This window comes from Phalacrocorax carbo, chromosome 24 (assembly GCF_963921805.1).
Source record: "Phalacrocorax carbo chromosome 24, bPhaCar2.1, whole genome shotgun sequence".
Lineage (NCBI taxonomy): Eukaryota > Metazoa > Chordata > Aves > Suliformes > Phalacrocoracidae > Phalacrocorax > Phalacrocorax carbo.
Genome location: NC_087536.1, coordinates 2,217,354 through 2,239,179, shown reverse-complemented (window position 1 = coordinate 2,239,179; position 21,826 = coordinate 2,217,354). Strand labels below are relative to the sequence as shown.

General features: G+C 49.7%; 1 protein-coding gene across 1 annotated transcript in view; it reads right to left on the bottom strand.

The window, feature by feature from the left end:
• Nucleotides 1-21,826, bottom strand: part of LOC135317009 (germ cell-less protein-like 1) — an 88,799-nt gene that overhangs the window by 7,045 nt on the left and 59,928 nt on the right. Inside the window, exons 3-11 of the mRNA XM_064472522.1 lie at nt 12,030-12,183; nt 8,303-8,399; nt 7,379-7,476; nt 6,774-6,886; nt 5,958-6,023; nt 5,705-5,789; nt 5,382-5,472; nt 4,760-4,900; nt 88-157 (exon numbers count right to left, since the gene is read on the bottom strand). Of these exons, the coding sequence (XP_064328592.1) occupies nt 88-157; nt 4,760-4,900; nt 5,382-5,472; nt 5,705-5,789; nt 5,958-6,023; nt 6,774-6,886; nt 7,379-7,476; nt 8,303-8,399; nt 12,030-12,183 (915 nt within the window). The remainder of the gene's footprint in view (nt 1-87; nt 158-4,759; nt 4,901-5,381; nt 5,473-5,704; nt 5,790-5,957; nt 6,024-6,773; nt 6,887-7,378; nt 7,477-8,302; nt 8,400-12,029; nt 12,184-21,826) is intronic.

Here is a 21,826-nt window from a genome sequence, read left to right as displayed (position 1 = left end):
CTCCAAAAGTTCATCTTGTCAGAATTTATATGAGAGGAAATTTTCTAGTTTAAGAAAGAGAGAAAGGAAAGCCTGTAATATACCTACCCAATATCATTGCCTTGTTCTGCTCTGAGCACGGCAAGCCACTGCTGTTTGTAAACAGAGGACAGCCATTCTAAAATTGAAAAACAACAAGAACAAAAAAATAAGCTTGGTGTCGTCTTTGGAGCTGGGAATGGGGGTGTTCATAGGCACTTGAAATATAGAAATAAAATCACATTGCAATAATAAGGTTACACTTATTAACTGGACGGCCTGTGCAAACCCACCACCTGATAACGCGCGTGTGTGATTCAGCTCCAGGCCGCAGGTACAGAAGAGGCAGTTCAGATAAAAATCAGCTGCTAACACTGAGTAACTCAGGACTATTTTCATCTTATCAAGCATCCACGGTTGCCAGAAGTGATGCAACTCAACATGTTTTCTCAGTGCGCTAAGTTCTGTTCAGCCAAGGAGCTGGGTAACAAGCTCTTGGGAGAAGATGCCACTCTCTGAATCCCCAACAGAATTCTACACAAGTTAAACAAGAGGAAAACAGAATCAAAAGATAAAGGAAACAGTGCCTTATCACAGGTATGGTAAAAACAAACAGAACAGAAGCTGTCCCCTACTAGCAATAAACATAAGCCATGTCTTCCTCTGAGAACACCAGGAAGATGGTACGGAGAGCTACCGAGGTGATCAGGGGGCTGGAGCATCTCCCTTGTGAGGAAAGGCTGACACACTTGTGCTGGTTCAGCCTGGAGAAGAGAAGACTGAGGGGGGATTTCATAAATACCTATAAGTATTTAAAGGGCGGGTGTCAGGATGATGGGACTAGGCTCTTTTCAATAGTGCCCAACGCCAGGCCAAGGGGCCACGGGCACAAGCTGGAACATGGGAGGTTCCACCTGAACATGAGGACAAACCCCTTCCCTTTGCGGGTGCCAGAGCAGGGGCACAGGCTGCCCAGAGAGGCTGTGGGGTCCCTTCCCTGGAGACATTCACCCCCCGCCTGGACGCGGTCCTGTGCCCCCCCTGCTCTGGGGGTGCCTGCTCAAGCAGGGGGTGGGACGGGGTGAGCTCCAGAGGGCCCTTCCAACCCCCACCACTCTGTGATTCTGCGAAGATTCTGTCAGCTGTATTAATTTAACAGCTGCAACCAAGAGATACAGCAGAACAAAACCTAACAGCTGCTAAGGCAGTTATGCAGAAGGGATCAGAAGCAGCCAAAAGCCCAGCACGTAAGTTCTTTTCAGTCAAGCTAATGAACAGCGGCAAGTCCGCAAGGTCTCAGATGAGAACAAACTCTAGGGAGAAATGGACTGGGATGGCAGGAGCGGCGAGAACCACCGTTAGCAGGAAAACAAAACAGGTTGGTTGCTGCTGGGGGTGACAGAAGGGTGAGATCACAGTGCTGAGATCGCCTTCAGAGTCCCAGATTCAAAACATAAAACCAGCCCTTGCCCTACTGACTCCCGAGTTAAGATTCAGGCTGCGATAGGACCAAAATGGGAATTCACCAGAGCGCAACAGAAAGCATTACAATGATTTAAGGAAAAGTGCACAGGTGAGGAACAGAGAATGGATGTGCTAGGAGGAAAAAAACAAAAACACAATCAGGAGACAGAGCATCTTCGCTATTTTTGTATATGAACCTATGTCATACACCATATTTCAACTGTAGTTCACCTGTTAATCTGTAAAGGTTAAGAGGAAAAATACTGCTCAGGGAGTGTTACACCATTTCTTTCAACTCTTCAACATGGTCGCCTTCTTTATACCTCCCTGAGAACTATTTCATCTAGAATAATCTAAAAGGCTTACACCACAATACAAACTGCCCAGCAATTTCCATGTTTCAAGGCTCTCTTGGGTACGATGCAATCACCTCAGACACTGGATGCTGGCAGCATCAGTTCAAAAGGGCACCACCAATATTTATCCAAGCCTCCTTTTAAAGGACGAGCAAAAGTTCCTGATCTTAACACAGCTTTTGGCTACACACCACCACCAACAGATTACAAGGGCCATCCAGTATTAACCTCTTCACTTACACTTCATTACACCTGTAGAGGTCTCCACATCACGCTGCTCTTCCCTCCCTGCTCTCCCAGTTCCCTTGGAATTCAAGTTTGGGGTTTTTTTCCTTTTTTTTAAATTCATTATCAGTGGTAGAGCACATTCTTTTTCAATAAGTACAGGCAAACCAGCCTCAAAGTTGCAATTAATCTCGTAACAATGTAAGAACATTCTTCCTCTGACGTATGTAGGCAGAAGGCTGCTGGGTTTGAGCACAGACACAAAATCTGTCCGCTGAAGAACACTAAGAAAAGGCTGCCCGTCGCAGTTCTGGTAAGCGATAACAAACAGCAACGTTAAGAGAAGGAAACCAAGCACAGTACTGGCAAATGTCTGGTTTGCAACATCTTATTCACATGCTGACACAGCCACTTGACATGAAAATAATCCATAGTTCTCCTCTGTCATCTTTCAATTAAGGATCTAAAGGGTCACTCACCCACAGTTACCTTATTTTTTAATACAGAATGAAGATGCCTTTGCACTATGATTACCATCCGCACCAATGTTAATCGCCAGATGGATTATACTGACTTTATACATCACTTAAGCATCTAAAATACCACCTATCCACGATCGGATCTGTTCTTCTAGGATTTATGCATAGTATAAACTGTTATCACTTGCTCGAGGTCAAACCCTGCCCCATCTACCGGTCATAACCGACCAAACCATTCACCCAAGCTCCACCTCAGCTCGACGCAGCGGTCTACGACACACTGCCTCCACCTGCTGTTCCAAGGACACTTTTAAATAGACGTTGTGAGCACAGGATAACCGAGTTCATTTGTATTTGACTTTGCCAGATCTAGTGAGGAAGACAGTCTCTTCTCCGTCTATGAAGGTATTAATCGAAGCCAGAAGCGAGAGCAGGGAAAGCCAGTGCATTTCAGCAGTGGTAACGGTTCACTTTCACTCAAGAGAGGGACAGATTTCTAGGGAGGGAAGGACCCTACTCCCTCCCCACAGCTACCCCCTATCAGAAAGTCCTAATTCAGCTTCTGATAGCGGCATTCTTTGAACATTTCAAAGTGTGAGAAAGAGGTGCTCAGCGTTATTGAGACATTCAGCTACAAAAAGCTGAATTCAGCTACAAAAAAAACCCATTATTTCTAGCAGAGACAGGATACGGCAGCACAAGGAAGGCAAACTAAAGTAACGCTCACTACATCACCTTAATGGCAAGGCAAGTGTTTTAAAAGCATCTAACAGTTTGACCAGGCTAGCAGGCTTCAAGAAAAATATCCCGACAAGTCTCCTCTGATATTGGACCATTATTGTGTTGACATCTATGGCAGCATGAAGGAAAAAGCCAATGTGAGATGGAAAAAAAAATTTAATTTTAGAGGAAGGCAGCGGTGTAACTCAAGGACAGGTTAAAGAGTTATGTATGGCAAGAGCCCAAAGCGACCCCGAAGGCTACAGACAGATGGCAAGAACACAGTTGTCAAGAAGTTGCAAATAAGAGTGATGAACAGATCAATAAAAGCAGTCTTAATTCACATTTGGCAATTACATTGCTAAACGGACATCGCAGGGACACGGACGGATGGATAGTTGTGCTGGGGACAGATATAGAAAAAAGAATCAATGCTGTGTACATGAGAGCTAGGGAAAAAACTGTCAGAGAGTCAAGATGCAAAATTCAATGCTAAGATTCAACTACAATAAGGAAAGACCGAACAGAGTGAAATATGGAGGTAGGACACCAGGAGCCAGATCCAGAGGCAGAGCAGGGGAAGTCCAAACACTGTTACAATGAGCACAACTCACTCTGGGGAGGGGAAAAATAAATAATAATATATAAATAAAAACAAAAAGGAAAAAGGAGGAGGGGCAGGTGTTTCACATGATAAAAGATATGAACGATGGTGGAAAAACACTTTCAAGTGAGAGCCCAACGGGGTTACTCATCTCCAGTTTCACTCATCTCTCAGCAGCCAAGTTTACACAGCTTCCAAGCAAAGAACAAAGCAAAGATGAGAATGCGGCTTCTTATCTTTCAGTGATACTGTAACATTAATAGCAGTGATCTATAACACATTAAATGGCATTTCACTCTACGGGCTTCAAAAAAGCACCAGGACCTAGAAGGAGGATGTATGCAAAATGCAATTAAAAGGACAAGAGCAGAATACGTCATTATCCCATCTCCTCCAAAAACACCCGAAATACCTGTCAGTAAATAATGCTTGTCTTTGAGGAGGGGAGACGAGTTCACAGCACCTTGTGCTTTTGGTTTTCATTTTCAGGTATTACTCCAAATCCCAGCAAAAACTACCCAGCTCTTTGTACAAAGATAATGGCTACAAAACAGTTGAGTCGCAGCAAATTTTGCTCTCTCAGCAGTTTTTTTGCATGCCTGGGACTCAGGGGTCATTTAAACACAGATAACCTACCATGTACTGATTATAAAGTATTTTGATAAACTGACTGATCAACAAACGCTTAACACACCTACGTGTCTGTCTTTTAAGACTTTCATGCATGTAAATTTAATGTTCAACTTCTGCTGAATCTTCAGCCGCAATTCAGACATTGGAGATAAACACGCAAGTGATAAGACCAGCAAATACACCTCGATCTTCCCAATGACTCTATCACAGGCCAGGCTAGGAAAGGCACACAGAACTCGATCAGCTGAGTACTCGCTCACCTGAGGGCATTAGGGAATCTCTCTCAATAATTCTGGCTGACGCCAAGTCACTGATGATATACTGTAATCTCAAGTGTGTGAACACCGACAGGAACGCATTCCCCTGTTCCGATTCCAGGAAGGCAACGTCATCCTCAAAATCTGCAAGACGGAGCACTGGTATTACAAGTTGGTTTTCTAAATATTTTCCAGAGCGTATTTGTATTTGACATTGAGGTTTACTTTATTAAGCACAGAAAGTTTTTATGGACAAGCAAACCATCTTTTGGAGCTAAACCCAAGAAATTACTTACACTCAAACCCTTTTGGCAGAACTGTTAGACCAAACTTTTCCTCTTTGGAAACACACACGTGCCTTCTAGCGAGAAGGCAACAAAATCTTATCCTAACTGAACAACAGCAGAAGCAACGAAGCAAAACTAGCGACCATGTCTGCTCACTTGAAACATGTGGACAAAACAGTGAAAAGGCTATCGGTGCTGAGACCCTGATCCCGGGGACTGCTGGCAGAGGCCAGCCTTCCCAGAGAGAAGAGGAGAAAGTTGGGAAGTGGAGGAAGACTATCGTATTTTACTTCTGACCAGCCTCTTCCACAACCCAAGGCCATGCCAATTAATCCTACCTCTCCTGCGCCTGGCAAACCACGCATCAGCTTCGGTTAAGAGTTGTTTCAAAGACCCATTCCAAGTAGGCACTAGCTGGAGGAACATCCACTAGGGAAAATAAACAAACTCTAGGGAGTTAATTGAAGAAGTCTTCAAAACAGTAATACATGCGTTATTAACAGCGCTTTTTCATAATGCATTAATTCCTACAAAGATTCTGATACTCTCTTAGATGCTTCCAGGAAATACCAAAGAGGTTAAAATTCTCATTGTGCTACAAATCAGCTACTACTCTGGAGTTCAGCTTCATAAAGCCCCAGCCCAACCCTTCGCCAAGTACCTTTTTGAGAGCGGTGTACACATCCATTTCCACTTGCACTACAAGTAGGTCAGAAGAACTAATCAGCTGTTTCATGAGGTTTATGCTGAAAAAAGACAAGTCATCAAAGAATTCTGCGAGACATACAGACAAAACCAAGAAAGCAAGCTAGGTAACAAGCAACCGTCAATAGCCTAGAAAGTCGTGTTGAGCGAGCTGCACGCTTTGGAAGAAACTGTACTTCACCACTGACAGTTAACTGACGCCTGAATACCTGAGGTCTTTGAAGAGCGCCACACTCTGGTGAGGCATCAGGTTATTCAAGAGCCATTCCAGGCACCTAGATTAAAAGCAAGGAATTAGTACCTTCCTTTTTTTCTTACATATCTCGACATTCAAGCACAGTTGCTCAGGCTCACAAAGCCTGGTTATGTACCGCGTGATTCTGAAATACTGCTTTAACGTGCCCAAGACATGAATGCATAGAAGTATGAAGGGGAGTTCTTTCAAAAACATGAACTTTACCATAACACTTTCCAAAATTTTCTGTAACTCTTAAAGTTGCATTTAGTGTCTCTCAGGGAAGAGTGAAAGCTATATTCCTAGTGCTGTTAATGCCACAAAAAGCCCTGAGAACACACTAATTCTCAGCAGAAGGAAGCAGCTAGCACTAACCTCAGCATTCTGCTCCAAAATGTCTAATTACCCCTCCTAATTAAGATAAACTCAAGCTCAAGTACTGAAGATTAAAGCAGCTTTGAGATAAAAGAGTCAATGATGGCAAGTATTGTTTCACTGTCACGCTGAAGACCAAATATATTGTCTTTACTAGTGTACGTTAGTAATTAATTCATTCACAGCACAGGCCGATCAATCGACCAGAATCTACACCAAATTTAAGGTAACTGGTTATAGTAGAAACCTGAAAACTAAACAGAACAAGCAGAGCCCAAGCCAGATGCCTTTAAAAAAAAAATTAAAAACCAAACAACAAAAAAACCACCAACCTAACTGGACATTATCTCACCATTCATAAATTCACACTTCTAATTAGCAATGTACAAAGCAGCTCAGAGAAAGTAATTCTTACTTTTTCTTCACAGAGTCTAACCCATATGTTGCCGCTGAATTGTAATAACCACACACAGTTTCTGCATTAATGGTTTCCTTCATTGTTTCACCACATTGCTGGATTAAGTCATCCTGCGGGGAAGAAAAAAACCCACAAATATTCAAAGTTTTTATTTCCTAACTGAGGTTTCAAAGATTGTGCAGTTCATACAAGTTTTCACGCCTGAACAATTACCAGAGTCACACGTGCTACAGTGACCTCTGCTACTCTATCCAGAACACTTAAACCAATCAATGTTCCTCAGAAAAACAGCTTTTTCTTAAGGATATATCACGTGAAAGAAAAGCTTAATGAATACTGTCAGGGTAGAACAAAGGAGCTGTTAAAACTTATTTTAGCCTACTTCTAGATATAATGCTCAAAATGGCGCTTAACATTACAACTGAATCTAAGCCATGCTATTTTGAAATAGAACCACTGTGTTACGTTTGGGGCTTTTTCCCACTTTGTACGAAAAGATTATTTATTTCTCCAGGTGAAACAATACGTGTGCGTGACTATGTTACGAACAGTTACCTTTAGCTGAAAAGAAAGCATAAAAATATTGCACATTTATTACTTACAAGCTGCAGCATGCAGGCTGCTGCTAAAAGGGCAACTACTCGACTGGGTTTTATTAATACATCATCTCTGTACAGCGAGCCAAAAGCCACCTGTAGAGCTGAAAAGAGTACAAGTGTCAAACTAAGACAGGACATACGAGCTCGGATAACTAAAAGAATCCTTAAATATAACCAAACCACTGCAACTCACACATTCTCTTCACTCCTGCTTGCTCAGGATAAAAAACTGGTATTTACCACCTCAAGCACACGCACATAAACAGAATACACAAAACATGGCAGTCACCGATGAACTACAGCCCCTTGCACCATTTAAACAAGATATTCATCTTAAAACAGCCACCAAGGCACGCCACGGGGCCACGTGCAGGACAGTAAAACTAGGTAAAAAGAAGAGAAATCTCATGCTCCTCCTCTGCAACTCATCACTAGTGTAACATTGAGATACTGCTGCGATGCTACAAATTTCTCTGTAATTCTTCTGAAAAACAAAACTCACAGTTCACTCCACGGTGCTTGGAACCATAGCAAAGCTTTCTGCCAACTCACATCGGTCCCCCGCGAGCCCCCCCCTCGGCAGCTTTTCAAGACCAGACAGATGAAGATGTGATCCACACTCCAACATTCGGATCTCCACAACAGTTGCACATATTGATCCCAAGAGCCCCAATGCCAAAACAACAGTACAAGCAGTTGCTTTCCAGCTGTGCTTCCCAGCTCAGAGGTACAAAAGTTAATTCAACTCTACTGGTGACCCGAGTTAAGCTCAGAACTGAATGAGCACAGAACTCATTCTTTCAAGTTTCTTATTTACTCGTTTGAAAATTATCCTTAAAAAAATTTTTTTTTCCAGTTAATTTTCTGTCAGGTTCAGCTTGAACGCTGAAGGTAGAAGTTATGTTAAAATAAAAGGTTCCCACTTACCTTCTGTATCAATGTTTGGGTCAGGAATCTCCAACTCTATGATGTTCATGCTAGATTCTTTCCAAGCTCCACTGAACATACTGGAAAAGTAGCCTGACTACATGAGGGAAGAGGAGAGAAAAAGAACTCAAGTAAGACACTTAATGCAAATTAAAGCTCTCAAAAGCAGCACACGGAACAAAAGAAAATCATTCATATTTACCTTCATGCAGAACAAAATTTATGAAGGGAACTTTTCATAATGCAAACCACTCTGACCTACTCAAGAAAGGACTAACTGTAGTTGCTCTATTTCTGAAAGGGAAAATGCGTCTAGGACGTTTGGACTACGTGTCTGCAATCAGAGTGAAGAAAGAGCTTTCAAGGGCCACAAAAGCCACACAAACTCTTTTCCTACAAACCACACCACCAATGGGGATATAACCAGTCCAAGAATTAAGTCCTTAATGTTACCGGTGGACAACAAATCCTCCAGGCATCGCGGAATGCCTGTTCAGCTACTGGGGGGCTGGAGGGAAGAAAAGCATGCAAGACATACAAATTAATGTACAAGGTTGTAAGTCTCATACCGAGGACACATGCACATACACCACTTATGGAAATATACCTTTTCTTATAAAGTGTAAGGCATATAAAACTAGAATTTGATAGGTTTCCGTCCAAATGAAGTGAAATATACTGCTCTACTAGGATTCATGATTTTCCTTCTCAGCAGCAGATGTGCCCATTATGAGGTGCTATCACTCACTGAAGTTTACCTGAGAGATCAAAAAAATAAAGTCTATTTGTACAGCACCATATGCCCTGACCTCTTAACTCAGCATTTCAACTCAGGGCAGCACATAACATGAAATCCAATTCTGATTTTATTTCATTACATAAATATTTCCATACCTTTGGCATATCCCCTAACTACGATGACATACGATACGCTACTCTAAAACCAGGACCTCAGTCATCTTGCCGATCCTCAGGAGGCTACCTTAGCTTTGCCATGTAGGCCAACTCCTCAGTTTCAGGAGAATTTATCATTTTAGTAACCAGGATCAGAGAAAATGAAACCCTCCATTTCTCAGACCTGCCACTCACAGGTAGAGCAGCACCTTGCTGTCATTTATCAAACTAAATGCAGTAGCTTGAGAGACTAGGGAAACAGAAACATACATCCTGAGAGAGGATGCTCAACAAGGCAGAGGAGTCGTGATTTCATTGACAGCGAGCTATTTTTAACACCCACAAATATTTTACCTTGAGAAACACCACTCCAACGACAGAGCATAAATTGAAATAGAAACCTGACTTAGGAGAACAGTTAACTTCACCACAAAACTTCATCTCACAAGAACATCGCTTGTACAATGACACCTCTACAGACCAAAACTGCAATTTTCAGAGTCTGTTCAAAAGCATCCACAGAAGCTATTTAATATTCAATTTTAGTCGTGCACCCACACTAAGTTTGAAGGGCTAGCTTCACGAACTTGAGACGGAGCAGCAGCACAATCACATCCACGATTAAAAGCATTGTCGCCAGCAACAGCCTAAGGACAAACCACCAAAGTGCCCACCCTGTTTATGCTGCACAACGTTAAGTCTGACTGTCCAACCCACTTATACCCTGCCTCAGTTTTACAAAGTTAAAAGCAAGCAGACAATTAAAGCTGTGTCTCCCAGCTGTCCCCCTGGTCAAACACACCCACTGCTCTATCCAGAGGTGGCTGCCTATGATCAACCTTGGGCTATATGCAAGTGACTTTTCTGCCTGCGTTTTACACGCTTCAAAAGGTTCTGATGCATGCAAAAGGCTTTTTCCTACAAGAAAGCAATGAAACATGACCTAGACAGGCTGGAGAGCTGTACCCAGGGGAACCTCATGGAATTCAGCAAGAGCAAGCGCAAGGTCCTGCCCCTGGGGAGAAACAACCCCCCGCACCAGCACAGGCTGGGGGGGACCTGCTGGAGAGCGGCTCTGCTGGGAAGGCCCTGGCAGTGCTGTGGGGCAGCGAGGTGACCCTGAGCCAGCATCGTGCCCTTGGGGCCACGAAGGCCAACAGTGTCCTGGGCTGCATTCAAAGGAGCATGGCCAGGGCAAGGAGGTTATTGTCCCCCTCTGCTCTGCCCCAGTGAGGCCACATCTGGAGTGCTGCATCCAGATCTGGGCCCCCTAGTTTAAGAAGGACAGGGAACTGCTTGAGCAAGTCCAGAGGAGAGCTACCAAGGAGCTGGAACATCTCCCTTGTGAGGAAAGGCTGACAGACCTGGGTTTGGTCAGCCTGGAGAAGAGAAGACTGAGGGGGGATCTCATCAATGCTTATAAATATCTAAAGGGTGGGTGTCACGATGATGGGACTAGGCTCTTTTCAGTGGTGCCCAATGACAGGCCAAGGGGCAACAGGCACAAGTTGGAACACGGGAGGTTCCACCTGAACATGAGGACAAACCCCTTCCCAGTGTGGGTGCCAGAGCAGGGGCACAGGCTGCCCAGAGAGGCTGTGGGGTCCCTTCCCTGGAGACATTCACACCCCGTCTGGACGCGGTCCTGTGCCCCCCCTGCTCTGGGGGTGCCTGCTCAAGCAGGGGTTTGGACGGGATGACCTCCAGAAGTCCCTTCCAACCCCTATCGTCCTGTGATTCTGTGAGATTTCCCTTGCTGTGGCCAATGCAAGCAATTGCTGTACCTATACTGGAAACATGGCTTTAACACTACAACAACAAAAATCAAGAATTCACTTCTACCATCCCTTCTTACACCAGAGGAGCTGCATTCAACCTGCTGAGCATCTCCCAGTGCCATCTTCACCTCGTAACACATAAAACCATTTTGTGTTTCACTACAGCTAACACAGAAGCGCACACATTTTCAGGTGTAGTACCTGATGTTACTTTCTCTTCTCGCTTCAAATACATTGCTTTCCAGGTTAGACTCCCACGTTAAAGGTAACGGCACAACTGAATGAAACGTTTCAAGACAAAGCCATGGTTTCTCCCCACTTCTGTCACAGGAAAAGTAATAAAAGAGAACAGACAGTAAAGATAACAGCACTCTTCACTCCCAAAGCGCAAGACGTCATACAAAGAATTTCACCCTAACACGAGCCCAAAATAAAACGCTTGTAAGAAACAGCATCTTTTTTGTAGGTACGCACTAGGATTTATTCTTTTCAGAGCTTCTGTGCGAGGAAGCAGCAAGGAAGCCTTCATCCTTGGATAGACAACAAATACAGAGACCCAGCACCAGCAACTTCCCTTCAGTTCCCTACCCTTGAGTCCCAATGAACACTAAAGTTGGACTGGGTCAGCAAGTGCTGTACAGACCCACTCCGGAAGCGCTTTCCTTGCTCTGCAATAATATTAACATCGCAGGAGACTCTCAGCCATTTCTTTAGCAAACAAGAACCTGTCCTCCGGACACCAAAAGACAGTTTTCAGGACTGTTTTCACAAAGGATGGGCCAAGGTTAAGATGATGAGATTAAAACAAAATTAAGTTGCAAGGGACAGAAACAAAGAAACTTTTCAAACACGAAGCTACAGCTACGCTTCCTAACATTACTATCAAAGGCACAAGGCATGTTGTGTAACTGCTTGCATCCACAGCGAGAGTGATAAGTCAGAAATGTAAGGGGAAGAAAAGGAAAGAAAAAAGTCTTGAGTCACACTTACCATTTACCAGACATTCTTTCATCACAAATACAGTTTCTCTTGCGAGGAAGAAAGGAGCCGCTTACCTGGCACAAATAGATCTTATGCAAGTTCCACTCCTCTCCCAGAGCACAAATTTTGACATCGCTGTTCTCCCCATTCACAAACAGAGTCTGATAAATATACTTAGAAGTGCTTTTCAGCTGTTTCCTATGCAAAAAGGCAAACAGAGACACACTCCTTCAAATTTGTCTGTTACAGAGGCAGCACCAGGTACCGGAAAGGGCTTTTTTCCTCCCCGTGAGGGACCAGCCTCCCCCCCCGCCGTTGCTCACCTCCCCTCTCTTGTTCACTGCAGCAGCTGCTGCTGGGACCTTTCCGAAGCAGACAAGAAACTCCCCCCTGGCCCCGGCCCCCCACCAACCTCACAGCGGCAGCCCTTCCCCTCCGCCCCTCCCTTTCCCGCACAAGACCCCGAAGACCGGGGCCCTTCCCGCACAGCCCCTCACTCGCCCCCGGCCTCGCCGGGCCCCTCCGCCCCTCACGGCCCCTCCTGCCCGCCGCGCCACCTCAGGGCCAGCGCGACCGCCGCCAGCCCCGCAGCCCCTTCCCGCCACCCGCCCCTGACAGAGCCGCGTCCGCGGCCCGGAGCCCCCTCGGAGGCGGCCACCGCCGCGCTTCCCCTTGACGGCCCGGCCGCCACCGCCCCCTCAGGAGGCCGCCCGGAGCGGTCCGATCGTCCCAATGACTCCAGCGCAGGCCAGGCCGGGAAGGGCGCACAAGAACCCGATCGGCTGAGTACTCGTTCACCTCAGGGCATTAGGGGATCGTGAGTTTGTGCTTAAAACAGACAAGTCATCAAAGAATTCTGCGAGACATACAGACAAAACCAAGAAAGCAAGCTAGGTAACAAGCAACCGTCGATAGCCTAGAAAGTCGTGTTGAGCGAGCGGCACGCTTTGGAAGAAACTGTACTTCACCACTGACAGTTAACTGACGCCTGAATACCTGAGGTCTTTGAAGAGTGCCACACTCTGGTGAGGCATCAGGTTATTCAAGAGCCATTCCAGGCACCTAGATTAAAAGCAAGGAATTAGTACCTTCCTTTTTTTCTTACATATCTCGACATTCAAGCACAGTTGCTCAGGCTCACAAAGCCTGGTTATGTACCGCGTGATTCTGAAATACTGCTTTAACGTGCCCAAGACATGAATGCATAGAAGTATGAAGGGGAGTTCTTTCAAAAACATGAACTTTACCATAACACTTTCCAAAATTTTCTGTAACTCTTAAAGTTGCATTTAGTGTCTCTCAGGGAAGAGTGAAAGCTATATTCCTAGTGCTGTTAATGCCACAAAAAGCCCTGAGAACACACTAATTCTCAGCAGAAGGAAGCAGCTAGCACTAACCTCAGCATTCTGCTCCAAAATGTCTAATTACCCCTCCTAATTAAGATAAACTCAAGCTCAAGTACTGAATATTAAAGCAGCTTTGAGATAAAAGAGTCAATGATGGCAAGTATTGTTTCACTGTCACGCTGAAGACCAAATATATTGTCTTTACTAGTGTACGTTAGTAATTAATTCATTCACAGCACAGGCTGATCAATCGACCAGAATCTACACCAAATTTAAGGTAACTGGTTATAGTAGAAACCCAAAAACTAAACAGAACAAGCAGAGCCCAAGCCAGATACATTTAGAAAAAAAAAAATAACAAAACCAAAAACCAAACCAAAGAAACCACAAACAGAAAACCACCAACCTAACCTGGGCATTATCTCACTGCTTATAAATCCACACTTTTAATTAGAAAGGAATTCTTACCGTTTCTTCCCAGAGCCTAACCCGTATGTCCCCTGCTGAATTGTAATAACCACACACAGTTTCCTCATTGTTTCATCACATTACTGGATTAAGCCATCCTGTGGGGAGTTAAAAACCCACAAATAACTCAAGTAAGACACTTAATTCAAATTAAAACTCTCAAAAGCAGCACACGGAACAAGAAAAATCATTCATATTTACCTTCATGCGGAACAAAATTTATGAAGGGAACTTTTCATAAGCAAAACCACTCTGACCTACGCAAGAAACATCTAATGGTAGTTGCTTGTTTTTGTAGGGACGCACTAGGATTTATTCCTTTCAGAGCTTCTGTGCGAGGAAGCAGCAAGGAAGCCTTCGTCCTTGGATGCACAACAAATACAGAGACCCAGCACCAGCAACTTCCCTTCAGGTTCCTACCCCTGAGTCCCAACGAACACTAAAGTTGGACTGGGTCAGCAAGTGCTGTACAGATCCACTCCGGAAGCGCTTTCCTTGCTCTGCAATAACATCGTAGGAGACTCTCAGCCATTTCTTTAGCAAAGAGGAACATGTTCTCTGGACACCAGGGTTAAGACCAGGAGGCTAAAAAAAATTAAGTCGCAAGAGACAGAAGCAAGGAAACTTTTCAAACACAAAGACACAGCTACGCTTACGTCCTACAAATCTCTTGGCATCACTATTCTCCCCGTTCACAGATTTCGATACGTATACTTAGAAGTGCTTCTCAGGCTTTTCCTATACCAAGAGGCAAAGAGAGACACACTCCTGTGGGCCACAGCACCTCGTCTCTGCCATCCCGTCCTCCAGACGCTGTTCTCCTGCTCCCACCTGCGCCCCAGGGGCCGCAGCTCCGGCAGAGAACCACCTGCTGCTGCCTGGGCTCCTCCCCAGGGGGACAGCGTCGGTGGCTGGATCCAATGGATCTCAGCATCCATGTCACACAATCACTGACTCCTTGAGGCTGGCCGGGAGGTCGCCGGAGGGTGGAGTTAGATGGTCCCACCCCGCTGCTCAGGGAGGGCACCTTGCAGCCGCTTGGTCGTGCCCATGTGCAAAGGGCTGTGGAACATCCCCAAGGCTGAAGACTCCACAAACTCCCTGGGCAACCTGTGCCAGTGCTCGGCACCGAGCAGCCTTTGCACTTCCCGTTCCTGAACTGCATGAGGTCCCTGTCAGCCCAGCTCTGCAGCCTGCCCAGGTGCCCCAGGATGGCAGCAGGACCCCCTGGCCGAATCGCCAGCTCCTCTCGGGCTGGTGACACCTGCCAACTTGCTGACGAGGCGCTCTGCCCCATCACCCAGAGCTAACGTTAGGTGAGGAAGGGGCGAAGCACGACCAGAGCCACTACTGACCCCCGGGAGACACCGCTACGTCCTGGCCTTGCGCTGGGCTTGCTGCCACCGAGCGGCACCCTCTGGGCCCGGCCGTTCAGCCCCTTTCAGTCCCGCCCGCTGTCGGCTCATCCAGCCCACTTCCATTCGAGTGGCTCCAACGCCGTGTTTAGAAAGAAGAGACTGCAAGACGGGCGCACGCAAGCACACAGCTTTCAAAATCCCACGCCACAAACCTCCCACGCTGGCTATTTCCGCCAATTGCCCCAAAGCCTCCAGACAAGAAAACACCCCGTAAGCTCACGCCTGCAAGGCCAACGACTGTTTTTAATTCCGGATTTGGCTTTGCTGCCCGTTGCCTCCCAGCGAGCGCTGTTTTTTGCAAGGCGATCCCAAAAGCTGAACGCAGGCTAGAGCTCTTCCTCAAGGGACCTGTGGGCAGGCGTGCCAGCCGGCAGAGCCGTCCAGCTCTCTGGAAGCTCTCTTTGAGTCCTTCCTGGCCAGAGGCAGATCTGGGAGGAGAGACAGGGTGGGCTGCCGGCACCCTTTGTGCAGCTTGGTCCCTGCTGGGGGCGGTCTCGCTGCTTCCTGGATTATTCTTCCTCCTCTTCGGCATTGCGGGAGTCAGATACTGCTCTCCTCCCGCATCCAGGGTCACAATCTGCCCCCGCCACCGCTGCAGCGCCCCGAGTGCCTGTCCCACCTGCATCTCTCGACTGCTGAGACCCTCCTCCTCCTGCCCCTCTCCCTCTCCCTGCCCCTGCTAAGGGCTCCTAGTCCATGGTGACCACAAACAGGCTGTGGGGATCATAGCCGTGCTGTGGGGATCTGCTCCCCACTCCGCGCTCCGCTGAGTTTGCTCCCAAGCAGCCCTGGCTGCGGGAGCCCCCTTGGAGCCGGCGTTGGAGGGCCTCGGGAGCTGCATCGCCTCTTGGGGCTCGGGCACAACGCGGAGGACTTGTTCTCTCCCTCTTCCTCTTGCGTGCTGAGCGGCGGCGCCCCGTGTGCTCCACAGGGGGGCTGTGGATATCATTGCCCCGCTGACAGCATCTTCTCTGCTCCCTCTGCTTTGGCAGGCTCTGCTCCTGAGCAGCACTGGCTGCGCGAGCTGACTGGCAGCTGCTCTTGGAGGGCCCTGGAGCTGCGCCGTGCCTGGGAGCGCAGTCAACACTCGCAGGGCTAGTTCTCTTCCTCCTCCCTGCTGAGTGCTCGTAGTCCGTGGGGTCCACGACCCAGCTGCGGAGATCCCTGCCCCACTGCGGCGATCTGCTCCGGGGCCTCTCCCTGCCACCCTTCCTCTGGGAAGAAGGGCTCGCTCCACGCTCCTCCTCCTCGCTGCCCTCCTGCATGGTGTGCAGCAGACGGCCCGAGGGCGGAGAGCAGACCAGGCAGTCAGCTTTCCTTCTGGACACCAGCCTTGTCAAGCTGCAGAAGAAGCGATGCCAGCAGAAGCCCACGCAGGAGGCAATGCTGAGCCTGCCTGGCCAGATGGGGCCCAGCCAGCCTGCAGATGCCTCCCGTGCACCTGCCCAGGTGGGCTGGCTGCTGCTGGCTCTTGCGGAGGAGCCGCTGTCCCCTGGAGAGTCCTCCATGCCCGCTGCCACGTCCTGCAAGGAGAGCTGGGATAGGGTCCTGCCCTTCCCTCCTCAAGGGAGCAGAGCCGCGGGAAGCCCCAGAAGGTGCCTGAGGGGACAGCTAAGGGCCTTCCAGAGCCTCTCCTGGAGGGCTGCAGAGGCGGAAGGGCCAAAGGCGCACCAATGGGACGGATCTAGGGGGGGTGCTTTGAGAGGGAGCAGCGTCGCAACTGTCAACAGCGGTGCCGCGTGCCAGGGAAAAGAGAGCGATGCCAAGATGCCAGAAAGAAGCCCACTGCCCACGTGCTGCCCTCAGCCACCTCCCCGGGGTTACCTTGGTCTGTCGAGGCTCACCCTCTGCTCCCACAGAACCCACTTGCTTCCTGCTGGACCCCCACAGGCTGAGGAAGGAAGGGGCATACGATGGTGCCGGTGAGGAAGCAGCCATTTCGCTAGGTTTCCGATCAGAGCACCTGGAGAATAAAAACAAAGAGAGGCATCTCTCTTTAGGGCTCTTCTTGCAGCCTCCTCTCGGCTTCAGTCCTTTTGTGGGAGCGGTTTCTACGACAGAGGGAAGATGCGACCAGGGCCGCAAATGGCATTCTGGCAAGTTCAGCTGGGGTCTTCCCCAATCCCCCTGTCGGAGCAAGGCCTCGTCTTTATAACCCCTATGGCCTCCATGTCATAGAATCGTAGAATCATCAGGCAGTTTGGACTGGAAGGGACCTGAAAGATCACCTCGTTCCACCTCCCCTGCCCTGGCCACAGACACCTTCCACCAGACCACGTTGCTCAAAGCCCCGTCCAGCCTGGCCTCCAACACCTCCCGGGAGAGGGCACCTACAGCTTCCCTGGGCAACCTGTGCCAGGGCCTCGCCACCCTCACCCTCAAGGATTTCTGCCTAACAGAGAGCTAACCAAAACCTACCCTCCCTCGCTTTCAAACCGGTCCCCCTCTTCCTACCACCACACTCCCTGATAAAGAGTCCCTCCCCACCTCGCCTGTAGGCCCCCTTTAAGTACTCTTCCCTACGTCAGCCAGCTTCACAGAGCAGGCAAGCAGCACTTTGCACCAGGGCAGCAGCCTAAAGCCCGCTAGGGAAAGATAACCACTGACGTGGGGTAGCTCAGCTCTGACAGCGCTGAATGGGGCGGCCTGTACTCGCTCTCCTGTGAGAGAAACGCTCGGGGGGATGAGAAGAAAATCAGCACAAACCAGGAGAGGAAACCGATTCTGAACAGGTTTTAGTACCGCTTGTTATTTATTACCTGATGTAAAACAGCAGATACGCTTGCTGCCTGAGCACGGTGTCGATGCCACAACGATCCACAGACTCATCGTCCATCTTATACCACGCTCCGCTGCTGGCCTGCAAAGAAAGGCGTCGATGTCTGGAGATGAACGGCACGGTGCCTCCACCAACCCAGGCAGAGAACTGCAGAACCAAGAGAAAGCCAAAACCAACCCAGCCCAGCCCCTAAGGAGACCTTCTCGCCAAGACCCTCGGCTGCCAGTAACACTGCCGTGAAAGCGTGTCTTCGGCAGGGTAGATTTTGCCCTGCCTTGCTAGGCAGGACGTCCCTCTTTACCTTTGTGTAGCAGAAATAGTGTCCGTGATAACAGCTGGGACCGCGGTGCACCACGACAGCATATAAGGAGTAGAGGAGGGGCTCCCCAGCTGCGTGAGACGTGTACGGGCGAAGGTCCAAGTACTCGGGGTACTCCACAACCTACGGAGAGAGCAAGAGGGCTCAGAAGCCATCCTGAAATACTACGTGAACTAGCCTTCCAAGACTAAGGGCTAGAGGCGTAGAAAGACATCTCTGGGGCTGACGGCAACTCGGCGCTCCCTAAAGCTACGGGGCGTGGTTTGGGTGGCAGGAAACTGTTCTCGGCCAAAGCAGCTCTGCCGGAGCAGGGCACGCGCTTCTCCTCCCGCGGGAACTCTCCTCTCCTGGCAAGGGAACGCAAAGACCTCAACGCCAACAGCCGGCGAAAGGCCCCGCTGCTTTGGGAAACCCCCTGCGCCAGGAAGAGGAGGTTGCGCTCCAGCTGCGTACACACCTTGCTGATCTTCCCGCCGGTGAAATCGTCAAACCTTTTCAGGCACACCGTGAGAACCATGGGCGCGCGATGGATTGTAAACCTCTTGGAGGCGGCGACCATCCTCTCACACCTTGGAAGCAAGCACAGAGGCGAGGGCTGAAACGCACCCTGCGACGCAGCCTTTCTTCCCCCCGGAAGGCCAGACAACCCTTCCCGGCTCACACATCCTTGCGCTATTTTAAAACTATTCAGCACTGTAAGGCCACGCTAAAGCCAGCCGCGTCGTCTCCTTGTGCGTTCAGCCTACACGAAACGACGGCTTATGCTCGGCGACACGCAGCACCTTCACGCAGGATCTAGTACGATTAGGACGTTAGCGTTCATCTTACTGGCTACACCGATAGCAGTTTTCGCCCTCCAGCCGCTCAGGTCGGACAAAGCCTTCCAGAGCACCGGTGACAGAAGAGGCTGCCTGGAGGAGTGAGAAAGGAGAGCACTGAGCTGCGGGAAACACCCTCACCCAAACACCTCCTAGGAGTTTACGCAAAAACCTAGCTAGACGACGCTGAGGAGACCCGCCCTCAGCCTGCAAGCAGCGTCCGGAAGGAGACGGGACGAGCCTTTGGGGCTGAACATTGCCCTCCTTCCCAAGGGATTCCCAAGGCTACCGAGAGCCACCTCTCTGTGGCGCTGCACAGTTCAGCTACCGAGGGTGTGCAGGGTCACCACCAAGGAAAACAATACCACCCGCCAGGCCAGGAGCCAGACGGCTGCTGAGGGAGGGCAAAGGGAAGAAGGCTGAGAGGACGTCCAGGGTGCAGAGAGGACAATTCCCACTCGCCCGCCTTCAAGCCAGCACCCACAGGCAGACCGCTGCCACGGCCTCCCCAGAGGGACTCAGGCCATTCCGCTTCCCGCCCACCACCAAGCTCTCTTCGGGTCACAGGAGGCGTTTTTAAGCCAACCGCGTTGATTCTGGAAAGCTACAGGGGCCTTGGGATGCCCCGAAGCACAAGCCACAAGCCCTCTTACTTTCACGTCCAAAGGAACGTCCAGGAAGGCCTCGTAGGAACTGGAAACTGCCTTGCAGCTCAAGCACGTGACTGGAAGGCAAACCGAAACGCTCAGCGATAGGGGAGGTCGACCGTGCCCGTTCATGCTCCTCCTACCTACTGCGCCAGTCAGACGTACAGCTGTTTATCACAGGCAGCAGGCAGAAGGGCACAGCCAGTCCCAAGGGGAACAACAGGTGGGGAGCAGTACCTCTGGATCTCAGAGAGCCCCCAAAGATTTGATGGACGACGGTAGTCGATTGGGAAAAGGTGTCCAAGCTGGAAAGAAACGGTAAGGGGCAGAGAGTCACCTCCTCCAGGAGTTTTACTTGGCCTGAAAACCCTGGGCGCAGGTTCTCCTTGATGGGAGCACCTCAAGGAGTCCAAAGGGCTCGGGAGCATTGGAAAGGCAATTTGCTTGTGCTTACTCGCTGCTTCCGCTCAGGCAAGCGCTCTGCATGGCATCGACAGCAAGGCGGAGGAACTCGTGGGCGTCTTCCTGCACGCCCAGCTGGAAATGTTCTCCTATGCCTAAGAAAGAGGAAGTTAGTCCTTCTCTCCTCCGCGAACAGACGGAGACATGGCAAAGCACCTGAAACGACTTACATGTCAGAACGCTGACGACACCCCAGGGCTCGATGGCACTGCCTGAGGAACGCAAGACGCTGTTCACGTGCGCTTCCATCCTGCACATCACGCAGACGCCTTGCTGACGACCTGAAGAGGGAGGTGGGAGGGAAGCAAGCTTCTCCGCTTAGCAAAATAGCCATAGCAACGGGAAACCTCACGCAGGCCTTGGAGTCCCAGGAGCGGCCTCCACCCCTCCCAAGGCCCCCACGTCCCAACAAGCCCAGGACATTCGAGTGCGCAGAAGACACTCTTCAGAAGGACGCTGCTTCGCTGACAGAGCCTGTCTGTGCCACAGGCAAAGAGGGTTTAACTTGCAGGAGCTGGGACCAAGACACGGGGCTACAAAGAGGCGCCTTTCTGAAGGGGAAAGAGACACCTGGACAGGACAAGCGGCTTCTGGGCTTGAGTGGTCAAAGACGACCAACTCGGCGGGTTGAGAAAGGAGGGCGGCTTTGCTCCTAAGCTGAATTCCAGGTGCTGGGAACCCTTGGCAAGTGCCCAACGAACGAGGAGCTGTTCATCAAAGTACTCACACGACTGGCTGTGCTCCCGAGAGAGCAGGTAGTTGGCCAGAGGGGGTGTGTAGGTCAGGCACTGCAGGATGGAGTTGAGGAAGCACGTATTGCCCAGGTTGTGGAGTCCCGCTCCAGCTCCCTGTCGGCGCTGCCAGGCCAGGCAAATCTTCTCCGGGGGAAAGAGGACCCTTTGTGGAGGAGCCATTCCCTCGACAAGGACTGCAGGGAAACGACATTGGGGAAGAGGTGAGAAGGCAGCCCTGCTGCTGTCAGACCTTTCTGCCAGCAAGGACACCTTTCAGTGTCTTGTGCCTAGCGGCAGAGGAGTGACACAAGGTGCTTTCCTGTCTCTAATGGAGAACACCTGGGTAAGCCTGGCTGCTAGCAGGAAAGCGCCCCAGGATTCGCCCTAGGCTCTCAGCGCACCAGCAGGCAGGGATGGAGCCCCAGCCGCGCCCGTTGCCTTTGGCGTTGGCAAAGGCCGAGCCTGCTGGCGAAGCCGCTACTCACAGGAGTCGTTCCCCGTTGCGGCCATCGCTCCTCTCGGGAACAGAGGGGAAGGCTCCGGATGGCAAAGGATGTCGGGAGGCGCTCCAGAGAGAGAGCAGCGCCGAGCCTGCCGCCTGATTGCAAAGAAATAACCGCAGCTCACCAAAAGGATTTAAAAAAGCGCCACACGAAACCCACAGAACGGTATCTGCCCTCAAATCTCTTTCGGTGGTGCTCGGAACTGCGGCAGAGCTGCAGGCTGACGCCTTTCCCAGCGCTGTCCCAGGGCCCCAGTCCACAGCACCTTCAAAGGCCCTTGGGAAAGGCTCCAATGCACGGCACCTTCTCTGAAGAGGACCTGCTGCTGCTGGCCTGTGGCCAGCGTTAGCAACACAGCCCGCCGCCTCTCTAGCCCA